General features: G+C 50.1%; 1 protein-coding gene across 7 annotated transcripts in view; it reads right to left on the reverse strand.

Annotated features, from left to right (window-relative positions):
* Nucleotides 1-352: 352 nt before the first annotated feature.
* zfh2 (Zn finger homeodomain 2) overlaps nucleotides 353-17,728 on the reverse strand; it is a 197,902-nt gene continuing 180,526 nt past the window's right edge. For 3 of the 7 annotated variants that reach the window (XM_086544143.1, XM_086544142.1, XM_043010514.2), the window contains exon 3: nucleotides 353-8,687. In XM_086544143.1, the coding sequence (XP_086400269.1) occupies nucleotides 2,563-8,687 (6,125 nt within the window). In that variant the 3' untranslated portion in view covers nucleotides 353-2,562. The remainder of the gene's footprint in view (nucleotides 8,688-17,728) is intronic. The other 4 variants (XM_043010538.2, XM_043010523.2, XM_043010547.2 and 1 more) reach the window with 4 other exon arrangements.

Raw genomic sequence — 17,728 nt, forward strand, 5'->3', positions numbered from 1 at the left:
ACCCCCGAAGACAGAGATAAGAGAGAGATAAGAGATAGGGGCTCGCTGGCGGCACTAGACTGAGAGGGCTCTCTCGATATCTCTTCGTGACTTCCTTGCTTCGTTCGGCAAAATATGTGCGAGGTAGAGTACGGGGAGCTTCAATAGCCCGGGTTGTAATGTACGTTTGGTCCGTGCGTGGAAACAAACAAACTAACTAACGAGAGCTTCCTTCCTTCCGTGGGTGCGAGCTTCATTTCACTTCACTCTCTCTCTCTCTCTCAATTATATTTATTTGCAGGTGATGACTGATTTACTTTCGAAACCTTACGCGTGATGAAGTCCCCATAAGTCAAAGTAGTCTCATGGTATGGTGTGAGAGTCATGAGACTAGGCTTTATATAGACTCTCCAGTGACTTTACGGATTAAGGCTCTGATCATCTTCCCATGAAAAGGGTTTTGCTTTATTTACAATGCCAACCAACACTTGTGTGCCTCATGACAGAACACCAAAAACCGTACCATTTAACGACATACCTTAAAAAGAGGGGGACGGGGGAGGGGGGAGGGGGGGGAGGGGGGCGGGATTAACGAACACTACAACCCAGTATTCACAACTTCATATTTGACGGCCAAGGAACTGACGTTACTTGGGGTTAAATGTACATTACATACAGTAGTTTTTTGGGTAACATCAACGCCTTCTTTCTTTCTTTTTTTGTTTGTTTGTTTGTTTGTCAAGTTGCTGTTTGTATTTTACAACTACTGCAGGATCCAGAATTGCTTATTGTTGAGAGTTTTTTGTATTTTTTTTTCTCATCAGTTTCATAATTGCGACTGCGATTATTTTGCTTTGAATGTACAGAATGTATTAAAATTGGATCCGGTTATTATTATTTATTATCTGTATATATTTAGTTAGGTATTATCGGTCTTCAAAAATTGCTTTTGAAAACTCATTTACACCTTTAGTTGGGTCGGCTGGATGTGGAAGACTGGTGAGGAATCTATGGTCAAGCTTTGTATGAATTCACTCGTGATTATCGGCTTTATGTTCTCAGGAACCTGTTACTTGTGGTAGATACAAAGAGATTTCTTCTACGCCTCGTTGGCCCTTATTCACAGTCACTAATCAAGGGGGAACATAGTATCACTCAACTCGTTTGTGTGTAAGTGTATATGTGCATACATATATATATATATGCATAGGTATGCACGTATGCACGTACGTACGTGGTTGCGTGCGTGCGTGCGTACATACGTACACATACGTACATACACGTATGCATGTGTACATATATATATATATATATATATATATATATATATATATATATATATATATATATATATATATTCTATATACGTACACTTATATACAGGTATACACATATACATACACATAACTTGTACTCTATAAAAATTTTGTTCGTGGCTATCATGACGGGCGTCGAGTTTGAGGCGAGCCCTGAAGTGGCAACTGGGAATCGAGGCCGAATGAGGCGAGGGTTACTTGCGGCTTAATCGGGAAAGGAGGCAGCAAGCTATAGCCTAAATACCATTTCTAAAAGCTGTACTAATGTAAAAGCTAATAATTTTTTTTATCTTAATAGGTTTTTTTTTCTTACAGTCTTCTTTTTTTGATATCAACTGTAGTTTAAGTAACCGATTCTTCTTCTTAAAAGAAATCTGCTACTGATTGTTTTGAAGGGAGGGGGGATTTATAATAATAATCATAATATGCTAAATCAAATGAAAAATAATAATTATACGTTCTGAAACATTCATTACGTGATTATCGTAAAAAGTGGTAGGAACATTAACTAGCAAGTTAGTATACAGCGTAGTTCTGGTGCAAGACAAATCGTTCTTTCTGTTTTGTTAAAGATTACATTCAATCCATATGCTTTGATGCGAGGTATTACAGTGTTTCACCATTAATAGGCTTTATACTCTATGATCTACCAGTAACGTGACGCAGTTCTAGAGTCCTAGAGCACTAGAGGATTACACAAAAATTACATAAACCAGCTCTAGTGAAGCTTTTAAGGCCTCAAACTTAGAGTAAGGCCTGATATCTGGAACTTTCGTAACTTTGCAAAAATGCCATCAGTAAACATCAACACATTAAGCAATAGTCTTAGTCTTTCCACAATCGGGTATGGCGTCCACGTCCCGACCCGCGGCCACGGCTTCGGACTTGACACAGACACAGGAGTTCACAGAGCGAGTCCGGACAAGCGAGAGTGAACACAGGGTGGGCGGGGCCCGCCAGCAGCATCTCCTGCCAGCGTGAGCCCGCCAGGGGGGCCAGGGAGGGGAAAAGCGTGACAGGGCCAAGTACACTGACGCCCCCCGCGGCCAGGCGTGCCCCGCCCCTGCCTCGCCTCACTCCCGCTCGGGTGCGGGACGCGGAGCCCTCGCCCGGGGGAGTGAGCGCGAGGGCAGGTGTGCAGCTGGGCCCCCGAGGCATGCCTGGCCGAGGCGGGCGGGGGAGGGCGGGGGAGCGTGCGGGCGGCGCTGGGTGGTGTGCGGGCGGGACGGGCGAGCGGGTGCGGACAGTGATGGAGGGAGGGGGACCGCTACTCACCGGCGCCGGCCATCATGGCGTGCTGAAGGAGTGGGTGCGGCGCCCCTTGCAGCCCCCCGAGACCCATCTGCTGGTACATCTGCTGCAGGAGCTGCAGGCGACTCAGGTCCTCGCTGTTGCTGCTGCCGCCTGGGCCGCCCTTCTTGTCCTCGCCGGCAGGGGTACCTGCACCAGCTGGCGGCGAGCCCAGAGCCATGAGCTGAGCCATCTGCAGCTGGTGCGCGAGGCCGGCCACGGGCGTGAGCGCCGCGGGCGGCCGGTCGCCGTCGCTGGACAGGGAGCTGAGAGTGGAGCCCAGGCCAGCCACGTCGCTCTCCTCCTTCGCCTTCTCCAGGAACGACTTCATGTTTTCGATATGTGAACGCGTGAACAAGTGGTCCTGAACAGAGTACTTGTGACTGTATTTAAAGTTACACACTTTGCACTCCTCAGGTGGTTTAGGTCCCTCGGGCTCCGTGCCGAGCATCTTCTGCAGAGCCAGCTTTGCTTTCTTTTCCTTAGCCCGCGCGTTTTGGAACCACACCTGCACCACACGCTTGGCTAGCCCTATCTCCCTCCCTAGCAACTCGCACTCCGCCATCGTCGGCGTCTTGTACTCCTGGAACACACTCTTCATGATCTTCACCTGGATTGATGACATCTGTGTGCGGAACCTCTTGTTGGTGCCGCCCTGGTGAGATCCCACCTTGTTGGCAGAGCTGGTGGTGGAGGAGGCGGGAGAGGTGGGGTTACTTTCGTGAGAATTGACCGCCATGTCGCCCTCCTCTTGTTCACATATATCCAGATTGTAAGTCTCCTCATCTGAGTGCTCCTCAAGGTGCTCGTTAGTGTCTAACATGGAGGAATCAAACCCTAAAGGCCGAACCAGGTCTAATGGCTTACTGAGATCTAGCGGGCTCTCACCTTCCCGTCGCGTACCGTCTGATGCCAAGTTGACATCGTTGAGGTACCGCCGGATTGCCTCCTCGTGGTACATGGCTATCGAGTCTTCCGGAACTTCTGAGGAGAAGAGAGAAGAGGGCATGACTTGAGAGGCTTGAGTTGCCGAAGGAGTTGAAGACAGGCCGAAGTTCCCAACACCAGAATCTTCTACATCAGGCAGTGCATCAATGTCCACATCTCCCTTAGAGTACTGATCCGCGTGCTTAGTGGAAAGGTGCGATTCAAGAGCAGACTTGACTTTAAAGATAGCAGGACAGAAGGGGCATTTTTTATTAATCACTTGTGCATGAGCTCTAAACTGACCTTTTCTCTCGCGTGCTCGTGTGTTCTGGAACCAAACTTGGACGACCCTCTTCTTCAGACCAACTTCTTGAGCGATGGTCTCTAACATCTTCCGCGACGGGTTGGCTTCCATCTGGTACTTCTGGTAGAGGTAGTCCAGCTGCTCTGGTAGGATGGTAGTGCGGAGTCTCTTGTCCCGCTGCCCCTCGTTGTTGCCTGTCATGCCATCCCTCTCATCCTCACTCTCGTCGGCTTTGCGCTTCAGAGGAGAAGCCGGAGGCAGTAGGGGGCTGGGCTGGGGCAGGGGACTAGCCTGTGGTATGGGAAGGGGCGCACCCGAGGGGAGCTGGTGTTGCTGCGATGTCTGACTCTGCTGCTGTTGCTGTATGCTGGTAAAGGGGGAATCCGCACCTTTGTTCAGGAACAGAGCAGGGTTCATGAGGTGAACTATTTGGTGCTCGCGCCATTGCTCAAATCTGTTAAATACCAGACTGCACTTATCACACTGGAAAGAGCCTTCTGAAGGTTTGTTGTCGAGGCTACCTGATTGCTGCGACGACTCGGTTATGCTCGAGTGGTTCGAGTTCTCGTCGCTGTACATGGCTGCCGCCTGGGCCGCTGCTGCTTGTGCCTGAGCGGAGCGCTTGGCGTCTTCTTCCTTGAAGCAGTGAGTCTTCTGGTGTCTGATAAGCTCATAATACCTCTGGAAGACAAGCAAGCACTTCTTACACTGGTAATTTAGGCCCGGCGTCCGGGTGAACCTACCTGCACCTTCGTCATTGGGGTCAAGGGGTGGCTGGTTCTCGTAGACCTTGCGTGCCTTTTGACGGGCGTTTTGGAACCACACCACAATGACACGAGGTGACAGGCTGAGCAGCTTGGACAAGTACTCCAGATCGTCATCCTTGGGATAGGCGTTGTTCTCGAAGAACTCCTGTAGCACCTTAATCTGGTAGTCCGTGAAGCGGGTGCGGTTTGCTCGCTTGCCAGTGCCGGAAGAGGTGGGAGTCTGGGGGGCTGACGGGAAGGACAAATGCGGAGGCGTGGGACTCACACCTGAGCTTGGAGGAATAAGGCCAGAACTAGGAACTGTGGGTGGTGTGTGAGGCAGCTTGTGAGCCAGCATGGGGTTAGACTCGAGCTGGGAGGTAATGAGTGAGCTGAGCGAGAGTGACGTCTGCGGCGAGGCCAGAGAGCTGAATGACGAGGTCACCGGCAGGCCCAGCGGCGAGGAGGAGGCCGAGGACACCAGCTGAGGTCCGCTGCCTAGGGGCTGCTGCTGGGGCTGTGGGGGCAGCAGGGGTTGTGACAAGGGCGGCTGCTGCTGCTCCCTCTCCCTCTCCCTCTCCCGCTGCTGCTGCTGTTCCCGCTCCCGCTCCCGCTGCTGCTCTCGTAGTTGCTGTTGCTCTCGCAGCTGTTGTTGCTCCCGTAACTGGTGGTGCTGAGCGCTGAGGCCAGACCCGCCTATACCTTCCCCGTTCTTTTCTTGTACTCGGCTATTGTCTTGTGTAAGACTAGGAACTTTGTTGAGCGGGGATGCGGTGGCGGCGCGGTCATGCGCGGATTCTTCCTGCTCCTTGGAGATCCGCTCGGTCATCTTGTCCTCCTCGCGGGAGCTGTTGAGCGCCACGATCTCCCGTGCCTCGTCCGGGTTCAGTGGCATGACCTTGGCTTCACCTGTCTTCTCATACTCCTCCAGGTTAAGTGTGGTGGACGGAGGGATGCTAAAATTATAGGGCGAGTCTTTACTGCGTTGTCGCTCTTTGAACAGCGTGTTACGGAACCAATGCTTAATTACCTTGGGAGGTAGTCCGCTTTGCTTGGCCATCTCGTTGATCTGCTCTTCGGTCGGGGAGTTGTTGATGTCGAAGTGAGCTCTCAGGATCTTCAGCTGCTCGTCTGTGATGCGTGTGCGAGCCCTCTTCTGCTGGGCGGCGACGGCAGCGGCAGCGGCTTGCTGTTGCTGCAAGAGCTGCTGCTGCTGCTGCTTGAGGAACATGGATGCATCACTGGGCAGGTTCGAAGGCAGCGAAGTCGGTGGTGTCTGCTGCTGCATGTTGGCCAGGGCGCCCGGGTCGAACATGTGGGGCGGCATCATGGGCATGAGGGGCGGGTGGAGGTTCATGGCCGCCAGGGGATTGAGCTGGAGGGGGAGTCCCGCCAGCCCGAGGCCCGCCATCATCATGGGGTTGAACTGCATCTGTTGCATCTGCGCCGCCGTCAGGGCATTGAGTGCCGCGGCCATCTCGACCATCTGCGACGGCATGTTCATACCCTGCTGGTCGGCGGCGGGGGAGATGGAGGCGGCGGAGATGGAGGTGGGCGTGACACCAGGTGTGGGCGTGGCGCGAGAGGTGGGCGTGGGCGTGGCCGCGGCGTCGCTCCTGCTGCCTGACTCTGCCTCTTTCTCTCTCTCATCTGAAGTCCCCTTGTCTCCCCCCTGGATGAGCTCCGCGTCCCGGACTCGCTCCTCATCTGTAAGAGCAGAGGGATCGCTGCTAGAGCATTGCCGACTAGTATTGTACTCTTTACGGTACTCATCTGAGAAGGTCTTAAGGTAATCAAAAGGTACACCTGACTTATGAATTTCTTCTAAGTGGGCTTTTAAAACCCATACACTAGAAAACTGTTTAGAACACTGAGGACATTTAGATTTACTAAGTTCTGGTAGATCAGGATTGGATCTGTCTTTAGAGTCCTCAGAAGTCCCCGGCTCGGGTTCTTTTGATGGACAAGATTGTTGATTTTCAACATACTGAACAACTAGATCAAAGCCAAAGCTTTCTAATAGGTGCTTGTGTAGGCGTGAAGACTTTCTGAAAGGTACAGTGAATCTAGAGGTAGAGAGAGATTCTATGGAACATTCAGATGGAGAGAGAGAGCGGTCTGGGGGCTGAGTCTGGGGCAGGTGGGCGGCGGCGCCGGCCCCGCAAAGGGAAGCCCAGGCAGCGTCCAGGGTGGCTGGCTGACTGACACCAGTGCTGACGGCGTGCGGGAGGAAGGCCAGGTGAGGGGGTATGAGGCCGCACAACACTGCATGTTGCGCTCCCTGTTCCGGGGTGTTCCACACGCCACCACACCGATCGCAGCTTCCCTGGGCGCTGCCGCTGCTGCTATTAGAAGGGGAAATGCCCTGATAATGCCCCCCTGGAGGGGTAGCCTGAGGGGTTGAGGGGGAGCGAGGAGTGTGTGCGTCATGGTGTGGGGCGGGGGAGGGCTGCGGGGTACTGGTGGGTGTGGGCGGATGGTCGACTAGTGGGCGCGAGGGGTCTGGGTGGGCGTGTGTGGCCATAAAGTCTGGGAGTCGGGCGGCGCGAGTCTGATGGAGAACTGAGCGCAGGTGAATGTCCAGGGTAGACTGTTGTGAGTACGCCACTCGGCACACGTGGCACCTGTATGGCTTGTTGCGCTCCTCCTCCTCACCCCCGCCCCCCACCCCCCCGGCACCCCGGGAGGCGCTGGCTAAGCCGTCGCCCGGGGGACCGGCCCCGGCCTCGCCGCCGCCGCCGCTCCCGTCAGACTGGGTCTGATAGCTACTTGGAGATCCTTTGGTCTCTTTGTCCTGCATGGCTTTTTTAAGCTTATGCAAATGACTGACTGAATTGTAATGTACAAGCAGAATGTTTTTCTGCGTGAATGACTCTTTACAAACATCACATTTGTATGGTCTGTTGGGGTCAAGATATTTCTCCATCGGGTAGGTGAGTTTCTCTCCCCTACGATGGAGCAACGTCTTTTGGTGAGCCGAGAGATATGTCTGGCGAGTGTAGGCGACCCGGCAGCGGTGACACTTGAAGCGTCGCGCCGGGTCACTGTAGTTATCGAGAGCCATCGTGTCAGAGTTGAGGTAGTCCTCTATGGCCTGCTGTTGGGGGGGCAGCGGAGGCTCATCGACACGAGGCAGTTCCTCCGGCTCGTCGTCCTTATTGGACTCCATTCTGAGGAGCGCCGTGGTGCTAGGGTCGAGGACGGGCCCCGCCCCCGCACCCACGGGCGCCCCCACAATGGATGCCTGGAACTGGTGTCGTTCCGCCGCCGAAAGCTCTGGATGGTCAGAGCTCACATGTTTTTGTAAAGCTGTGAGCGAGCGGAAGTTGCGGTGACACAACAGACACTTGGTGGCATCCCGAATCGCGTGATACTGAGAGTGCAGCTGCAGCTTCTCCACTGTTTTGAAGGCGAGAGAACACTGCTGGCAGCGGTACTTGTACACGTGCCTCTCCGACACGGCAATCGACGGCCTGGGCGCCGCGCCGTGGATCTCCCGGAAGTGGCTGTGCAGCGCCTGAGCCGAAGGGAAGTACTGGTTACAGCCCTTCTTCCAGCACAGGTATCCCGGCCCCCGCGGCGTCTCCGTCACCGGCGTATGTCCCACGGCCGCCTGGTGCGCCACCAGGTCCTCCACCGAGGCGCACGCCAGCCCACACACACCACACTCCTCCTGCTCCCGGCCCACGCTCCGCTCATCACCTCGCTTACCTGGACCACCTGATGAATGGCTCTCCTCCACCTTGCTGGGCAGACGGAGATGCTGTTCATGGTGCAGCTGTTCGGCTTGCTGCTGCTGCTGCTGTTGTTGTTGTTGCTGCTGCTGCTGTTGCGAATGATCCTCTTCCTCGGCCTCCTTGCCCGCTGCGGCGCTAAGTCTAACCAGCAGCATGAGCCTCTGAAGGCCCTCGGAGTTGACCGAGTGAACATTGATGGCATGTTTCTCGAGGGAGGGCATGTCCGGGCACGCCTCCTCGCACAGGGGGCACCTCAGCCCTGCCTTCTTCTCCCCGCCGTGCTCACTGTCGACGTGGTGCTGAAGGCTCGACTCCAGCTCGCACGTGAAGTGGCAGAAGGGGCAGGCATGCACGTGGTCGGGCGAGCGACCTTCTTCCTTGGTCTCCTCTGCAACGCAAGAGAAAAATCAACGTCAGTAAAGGCTTCAAAGCGGCCACGGCTCATGCATGGGAAAGGGGTAACTCATGTAAATCACAGAGAGAAAAAAAAGCAAAGGAAAATAGTTGAAAGAAATAAAACATAATTTAAAAATATATATATACACAACATAATAAATCTTCCTCAAGCAAAATAAGTAAATAAACAACGGAGCAACACGAAGCAAATATTCCGTGAGCCTAAGAATACAGGAGATAACACAGGTATCGTTATGTCAACACAGGAAACGCGCAGATACTGCAATGGTCACCTTCAATCATGCAGCGACGAGCAATAGTTTTCACTCTCATGTTGATTCTCTTTACGCAGCGTCATATAAACTTATTTCCTCTCACCGTTCCTTCGAATAGGCTTGAATGTAATTGATATCAAAAGCAAAAGTCTCGAATAACGAGTCAAAGAGAAAAAAAAAAAATCAAAGTTTCCGCGTCACACTCTGCACAAGTTCCTCTCCTTCTTCCCCACAGTAACACGAAACGACAAAAAATAAAAAATAAAATAAAAATAAATAAATAAATAAAAATAAAAATAAAGCGAATCTCGAGAAGGAAAAATCCAATCCGTGTTCGTACGTATATGTATGCGTTAGGTGAACGACGTGCGCGCATACACGTACGACCGACCGTACGTTCCCGGCGCACGAGCGGACTCTGTAGCGCCGTTCACCGGGAGAGACCGACTAGTTGGACGGATGATGACAACGCCGGGCTTCTGGTCACTTCCTAGACCACCTAATGACCTAAATGACATTACGTGAGCCCGCTCGCTCTGCCACGTTAAGCTCGGCCATCCACGCTCATTAAGACACGCGGGCCGCCGGGGTGGGGTGGGAAGGGGGTTGGAGTGGGGGGTGGGGAGGGGAGGAGAGGGGGGAGTGGGTAGCGGGATGGCGGAAGGGGGTGGGTAGGGAGGGAGCGAGGGAGGGAGGGGAGGGAGGAAGGGTTGGGGGAGTGAGATGGTTGGAAGTGGAATGGGGGAGGGGGGAGGGTTAGGGGAGTGGTTGGGAGAAGGGAAGGGGGGAGGTGGTGGGAAGTGGGATGGAGAGGACGGGAGAGAGGGGTAGGAAGCCGGATGGGGTGGGGGAGCGGGGGGGAGAATAAAGGCAAGGGTGGAGAGTGAGACGGAAGATGATTTAGAAAAAGAAATAAAACAAAACAAAAAAATAAAATAAAGGGAAAAACGAGAAAAAAACGAAAGAAATAAATCAAACAGAGAGAACTAGCGTGCCGCGCATTTTACTTAATAAATAAATAAACATACCGATAAAATAAAAGTCAAACCACGGAGCGAACAAACAGACAATAGAATAAAAGACCAAATTCAAAACTATGATCATAATAATAATAATAAAAAAAAAAAACACGATAGACAGTGGAACTTCTGAGACTTCCCTGACCTCGTATGGCTTCGTCAGGGTGGCTTTGGGTTCATCAACACGTGTAGGGATTCCAGGTATGGGGGGCGGGCGGGCGGGCGGTTGCGAATGCGCTACCCTTCTCCCCCCCTCCCCATCCCCCTCCCAATCCCCATCCCCCAGGAGCCCCCAATCCCGTACCTCCCTCCATCCTTCTTTCTATCCTTATCCTCCTCCCTCACCCTATCCCCTATCCTACAACTCCTTCCCTTTCCTATTTCAACTTCAACCTCCCTCCATCCCCATCCCCCTCTCCCCCCCTCTCTCTTACACCTCTTCCCCTTCCTATCCCTCATCCTCTTCCTATCCCCATCACCCCCTCCCCCTCCTCCTCCCCTCCCCTCCCCTCCTGCGCTAATATGCCGAGGTGACAGGATTAACAATTACCAGGATTACCTCCCCCTCTCCCCCCTCTCTCCCCTCCCCTTCCCCCCCCACACACGAGGATTGATGTAAGGATTCCTCCGCTGGATTTGATGAAGAGGCCAATGTGTGTTTTATTGCCTGTTGTCATAGAGGTTTGATTCCCATCCCATCCCATCCCTCTCTAGAGAGCGAGGTAGTCCGAATTTATGACGAAACGTGCTTGATACGGATCGGCGTGACGTCATAATTCGGATTCGTGAGAGAGAGAGAGAGAGAGAGAGAGAGAGAGAGAGAGAGAGAGAGAGAGAGAGAGAGAGAGAGAGAGAGAGAGAGAGAGAGAGAGAGAGAGAGAAAGAAGAGAGAGAGAGAGACAGAAACTAACATGAAGCCTTACGTAATTTCTCTGATTCGGAACGATTTCAAGAGAAGTTTTCAGTCACATTCCCCCTCCCCCCCCCCATCACAAGACTTGCAATCGCCACTACATCACAGGATTCAACGCCAACCCGCGTGAGGTTAATGTCGTTAGCACCAACATTCTGGATTCGCTGGCAATAATAATTACATATCAAATTACCACAAAGCAAGGTAATGACATTAACATTTTCTGGGGACCGGCGCCGCACTCATTACACTCACGTAATAATGGTAATCATCATTATCGCTAACAAGGCCCAACGACATTTCAATTCTCTCCTAATTGTATATGCAAGTGACAGACGCAAAGTAAAAATTGCCATCGACATTATCCCCCCCCCTTATATCAGCTTAATAATCTATGATAAAACTAATTGAACAAAGTGAGGAACTCTCTGTATAATTGTGTGTGTGTGTGTGTGTGTGTGTGTGTGTGTGTGTGTGTGTGTGTGTGTGTGTGTGTGTGTGTGTGTGTGTGTGTGTGTGTGTGTGTGTGTGTGTGTGTGTGTGTGTGTGTGAGTGAGTGAGTGAGTGAGTGAGTGAGTGAGTGAGTGAGTGAGTGAGTGAGTGAGTGAGTGAGTGAGTGCGTGAGTGAGTGAGCGAACGAGTAAATGAGAGAGTACATGTATTTCCGTGTATACATACATACATATATATATATATCTCCCTACCCAATCTCTCTCTCCTCCAAAACAAAAAGCACCTAAATCGAAAAAAAGACAAACGAAACGACTCCCCCCCCCCCCCCTTACCCCCCCCCCCCACATAAAAAAACGACAAAGAACGACACTAACCAACCAACAAACACACACACGCCCGGACCTCCAGCCAGGCGCCAGGGCGGACGGTTCAGGCAATTGTAATCATGAAGGTATTAAGTGATACGTCCTTGGCAGGGGTTTAATCGCTCTATGTACTAGCCCCGATTCTGGATTAGTTGGTTAGGTGGGTTCCCTCCCTTCGTGTCTCTCTCTCTCTCTCTCTCTCTCTCTCTCTCTCTCTCTCTCTCTCTCTCTCTCTCTCTCTCTCTTTTATTATCTTTCTTTCTCTTTTAGTTTCTGTATATGGCTCTGTATATGGCTCTTGTCTTTGTCTTTGTCTGTCTTTCTTTCTGTCTGTCTGTCTGTCTGTCTGTCTGTCTGTCTGTCTGTCTGTCTGTCTGTCTGTCTGTCTGTCTTTCTCTCTCTCTCTCTGCGTTCGTTTGCTTACAGTCAACACAGCGGCTAATCAAAGGGAAAGGATGGGGAGGGGGTAAGGTGAGGTAGGGGGGATGGGGGGGAGGAGGGTAGTACAACAAACATTCGTCATAAATATAGGCCTACTTGTGCCTCGGTCCCGCCGATGTTTACATAAACTCATTAGCATAGGCCAGCCGAGCGCTAAATAATTAGAATTGAAAGCCGTTGAGAGAGCGAGAGAGAGAGAGAGAGAGAGAGAGAGAGAGAGAGAGAGAGAGAGAGAGAGAGAGAGAGAGAGAGAGAGAGAGAGAGAGAGAGAGAGAGAATAAAAAAAAAGTCAAAGCAAAATCAAAGTCACGTCAGAGCAGAAAACACCAACACACAAAAAAACCCAAACCCAAAATCTTCCTCTTCCTCTTTATCTCTCTCTCTCTCTCTCTCTCTTTCTCTCCCGGTACGTGAAGGCCGAACCACCGAGAACCAAAGAGAACCACGGAGGTCAGACAACGAACTTTCCCCTCCCCCCTCCCCTCCTCCCTCCTTCCCCTCTTCCCCCCTCCCCACTTCCATCCCGTGACGTTTCAATGACTGACACACAACGTCAGGTGAGAGAAAGAAACGTTCATTCTTACGAGTTGTTAACACCGAATCTCGATCGCGTCACGGAGATAAAGGCGATAAGAACTGCAGAAAGAGAGAGAGAGAGAGGGGGGGGATATCACGGGGTAGGGGGGAAGGGAGGGAGGGAGGGAGGGAGAGGGAGAGAGGGAGGGAGGGAGGGAGAGAGAGAGAGAGAGAGAGAGAGAGAGAGAGAGAGAGAGAGAGAGAGAGAGAGAGAGAGAGAGAGAGAGAGAGAGAGAGAGAGAGAGAGAGAGAAATAGAAATATATATATATATATATATATATATATATATATATATATATATATAGAGAGAGAGAGAGAGAGAGAGAGAGAGAGAGAGAGAGAGAGCGATAGTCTCTCAAAAGGCAGATAGACAAAGGGGATCAAGCAGCGCGTAGGAAAGCAGGCAGAGAGAAGAGGAGTCAGCAGTCAGCAGTCAGCGGTAGCAGGGCCAAAGAGCCGTCCGGAGAGGGCTTGTAATCTCACCTAATGAGCAGTAACGAGATCTCACTGACGGACCCGCACCAAGTATGAGAAATGGGGGGAGGGGGAGGGGGGGAGGAGGTGGGGGAGAGAGAAACGAAGGAAGAGAGGGAGGAGAAAGGAGAGGGGGAGGGGGAGAGGGAGAGAGAGATGGGGGAGAAGAAAGGAGAGGGGAAGGGGGAGAGGGAGATGGGGGAGGAGGAAGAAGGGGGGGAGGAGGTGGGGGAAAAGAGAAACGAAGGAAGAGGGGAAAAGGAAAAGGGAGGTGGGGGGAAGAGAGAAAAAAAGGAAGAGGGGGAGGAGGAAAAAGGAGAGGGATGAAAGTAGGAGAAAAGAGGAGGAGGAGGGGGAGAAGGGATGGGGTGGGGATGGGGGTGGGGGGGGGTGACATCGGCTGGTATAAGCTACATATGCTGGTATGAATGATGACATTTTAGCGTGCTGATTTGCCGGCCGACAAGGATGTTTGTGACATCAGTGACAGAGGAATGCCTCGGGGCGAAAGGAGAGGTGTGTGTGTGTGTGTGTGTGTGTGTGTGTGTGTGTGTGTGTGTGTGTGTGTGTGTGTGTGTGTGTGTGTGTGTGTGTGTGTGTGTGTGTGTGTGTGTGTGTGCGTGTTTAACATTTGCTACTACTGTGGAATCATCTTAAAACCTGCGCTTCTTTCAGGGAAAAAAACAAAAACAAAAAAATTTACACCGCAATACTAACAACTAACAACACATTAATACTAAACCATATCCATTCATAAATTTGATTTTATAGCCCAAAATTCTAGAGGAATAACACATCCTCCTCCTCCCCCTCCCTCTCCCCTTCCCCCTCCCCCTACCGCTACCCCCCCCCCTACCGAAGGCGATCATCGGACACACGCAATTCGATCGTTTTTTTTTCTTTTTTTATCGTTCTCCGTCACAACATTAACACCTCTTGGCCATTTTATTTAAATATCAATTCCAATTTCAAGCATAACCCCGATTAATGAAAAAAAAAAAAAAAAATAGTGCAAAAACACCAACACTGCAGCACGATTTTCGAACGAGTTGCAATTATTGTTTGAAATGTTTTGGATTTAATTTCTATATTGCACGCAAAATGTTCAGAAAAGATTTCACCAATTTTAAAGTAATACATTTCGAAAGAGGTACACCTACTTTAGCAACGCGAAAACGCAAAAAAAAAAAAAATAATAATAAAAAAAAAAAAGAAAGAAAAAAAAAAAGCTCGATTAAATAGGCTCGAATCATTGCTATAGAACAAAAGGTTTTAATGAATGCGGAAGGATTTCGGGAGGAGAGGAGAGGAGTGAGCGAGAGGGAGGAGGGGAGGGGAGGGAGGGGTGAGGACGTGGGGTCTACTGAGGGTTACTGAAAGAATGGAATTACTGTAACCGTGACCTTTTCAACTGTAATACGTCATCCCCCTCAAATCCCCGTAACTCTCAGCATGATTAATACAAACATTTCATTTTCTTCCGAAGAGAATCCATGCAAATATGAATAAGATCATAATAATATTAGTCTTGAAATCCTGTCGCGCAATATTCAAAATGGCGGCGCCTGTCACCTCGGGGATTAATTCTCCGTCAATATTGGCGGCGGTGGCGGCGGTGGCAGCAGCAACAGCGCCGAAGGGTTACCGAAGCAAAGCCACTGTATTTCCTTTTGATCAATGCCTCCAGCTAATTATCTCTCTCTCTCTCTCTCTCTCTCTCTCTCTCTCTTTCTCTTTTGCCATGATTATTGCTTACCGCGTCCCAAATTGCTTCGGCTCTGATCACTTTCCTTCATTAATGCGGCGAGCCTTCCGCGCGGGGAGCACAAGGGCGAGAATCCCGAGCGCGGCCGCACAGTAGCGCAAACAATTGACGATCAATGACGGGAAACACATAGAATCCGACACCTTTCTCATGCCCCTAATTCAGCGTTCAAACCGCAAGGCGCAGCTAGTTAACGAAACAATCAAATCGCATTTATTTCACCGGGACGAGAGTGGCATAGAGTGGCATAGGTAACCAAACAACCATAAATAAATATATTCGATAGAGTTTGTATAGTAATTACAGAGAGAGATGAAAAAAAGAATAACAAGCAATAGTAAGGTTTCTAAACACGATAAAAAACCGTTTTCAAGGATTTGACTTTTGATTCTTCATATAAAAAAACTACAATAGCAGTTTGAAGAAAGGATCTAAATATATGCCTTCTCCTCTTCCGAAGCCTAACCTTAGAAAGTGTCCGAATGTCACGCGGCTCAAATATTTATGGATACCTGTAGAAAGCCAACGTCCGAAACCGTTGATAATGACTCACGTAATATTCCCTTAATTGGTCTCCGTTGTATTCGCACGCCTGGGTCACATTAATTATACTGACATTTGACTACGACGAAATCAAAGGCTGAAACAATTAGCAACATGGCTCTTTTTTTCTATTTTTTTTGTTAGTTGTTTTTTATATAGGCCACGTGATAACAGAGCGATTTTCCGAAATTCATTTTTTCAATTAAAGTATTTTTTCCCCTTTTTTCATTAATATTGAAAGTTTTCTACTGATCTATTCTTCATTTGAAAAAAATAAAAAGTTAAATACATTCATTATTCGAAAAAGAAGACATAGCAAAGTACGTTAACAGTATCTTCCGAAAGATAGATAAATCAAATAGATAAATTAATTCAAAATCTTACAAATTCATGATAAGAAAAGCGAAAACATCACAATCACAAGGAGACACTATAGGCAAGTTAAAGAAAATCACATAATTAACGACCCTAAAACCACCGTCAAAAGTCGTTACGCAACTTCAATGTGTCGCGAAGAATACCCAGAGCAACGCCAGTTTGCAATTGCTTGTCGGGTGAGGGAGGGAGCATTGGCCGAAATTCAATACTAAAATAGGTGTAATTGGGAAGAATTGCTTGCTCGGCGAAAGGTAATTGTTTAAGAAAGAAACGAGGTCTTCTTTTTTCCCTCCCTCTCTCTCTCTCTATTTCTCTCTATTTCTCTATTTCTCTCTCTCTCTCTCTCTCTCTCTCTCTCTCTCTCTCTCTCTCTCTCTCTCTCTCTCTCTCTCTCTCTCTCTCTCTCTCTCTCTCTCTCTCTCTCTCTCTCTCTCCCTCTCTCTCCCTCTCTCTCCCTCTCTCTCCCTCTCTCCCTCTCTCCCTCTTTCCCTCTTTCCCTCCCTCCCACTCTCCCTCTCCCCTTCCCTGTCCCCTCCCGCTCCCTTTCCTCTCTCTCTCTCTCTCTCTCTCTCTCTCTCTTATTTGTCTTTATTTTTGTTCTCCCGCCATCCGTCGTCGAGTGCGCGCGTATGTACAGTACATGTCGTGCAATGGCAGCACCGTCGCTGTTCAACCGATGTGTCTCCATCTTGTCATTTGTACCCCATCACTTCCGCCAGAGGAACGTCAGCTTCAATCAAACACTTGTCACGCACATGAGGGCTTGTGTGTGTGTGTGTGTGTGTGTGTGTGTGTGTGTGTGTGTGTGTGTGTGTGTGTGTGTGTGTGTGTGTGTGTGTGTGTGTGTGTGTGTGTGTGTGTGAGGGAGGGAGAGAGAGAGAGAGAGAGAAGTAAAAAAAATATATATATTTTTTAAAAATCAAATAAAAACCGGAAACAGTAGAGAGAGAAAAAGAAAAAAAATCCAAACGACTGAACGCAACCGCTGACCAAACTAACGTCACCTTGTCATCTGTTTGCGGCCGCGTTCTCTCGCGCTCTTTAATGACTCTTAACTCTCTCGCCGATGATTACCGCCGCTGCCGAACGACCGACCGACCGACCGACCGACCGACCGACCGAGCGACGATATAACAGGGGCAACGACGACACCACCACCGCCGTCGCCGCCGCACTCCCGCTCCACGACAGACTCACTCACCCACCCTCTCACTCACTCACTCACTCTCTCTCTCACTCACTCACTCACTCTCTCTCTCACTCACTCACTCATGCACTCACTCACTCATGCACTCACTCACTCACTCACTCACTCTATCTCTCTCTCTCATTCATTCATTCACTCACTCACTCACTCACTCACTCACTCTATCTCTCTCTCTCTCATTCATTCACTCACTCACTCTCTCTCTCTCTCTCTCTCTCTCTCTCTCTCTCTCTCTCTCTCTCTCTCTCTCTCTCTCTCTCTCTCTCTCATTCACTCACTCACTCACTCACTCACTCATGCACTCACTCTCTCTCTCTCCCCGATAGCGAAACACCACCGACCGGAAGTCCACGACCAACAGCCGCAGCCCGGTAATTAGCGAGTTACAATTGATCAATTTACGACCCGAGGCTAATTAACAATATCCAACAATGATGATAGAAGAGAGAAAAAAAATAAAGAGGAGAGAGAGAGAGAGAGAGAGAGAGAGAGAGAGAGAGAGAGAGAGAGAGAGAGAGAGAGAGAGAGAGAGAGAGAGACGAAATTTCCCTATTATGCGTCTATGCTACTACTGCGTCCGGTAGTTGAAAGGCAACCGGATTTCCCGTCGATTTTAGAATTG

The sequence above is a fragment of the Penaeus japonicus genome, unplaced genomic scaffold, assembly GCF_977035675.1.
Source record: "Penaeus japonicus unplaced genomic scaffold, GWHDUDI00000001_assembly GWHDUDI00000014, whole genome shotgun sequence".
NCBI lineage: Eukaryota > Metazoa > Arthropoda > Malacostraca > Decapoda > Penaeidae > Penaeus > Penaeus japonicus.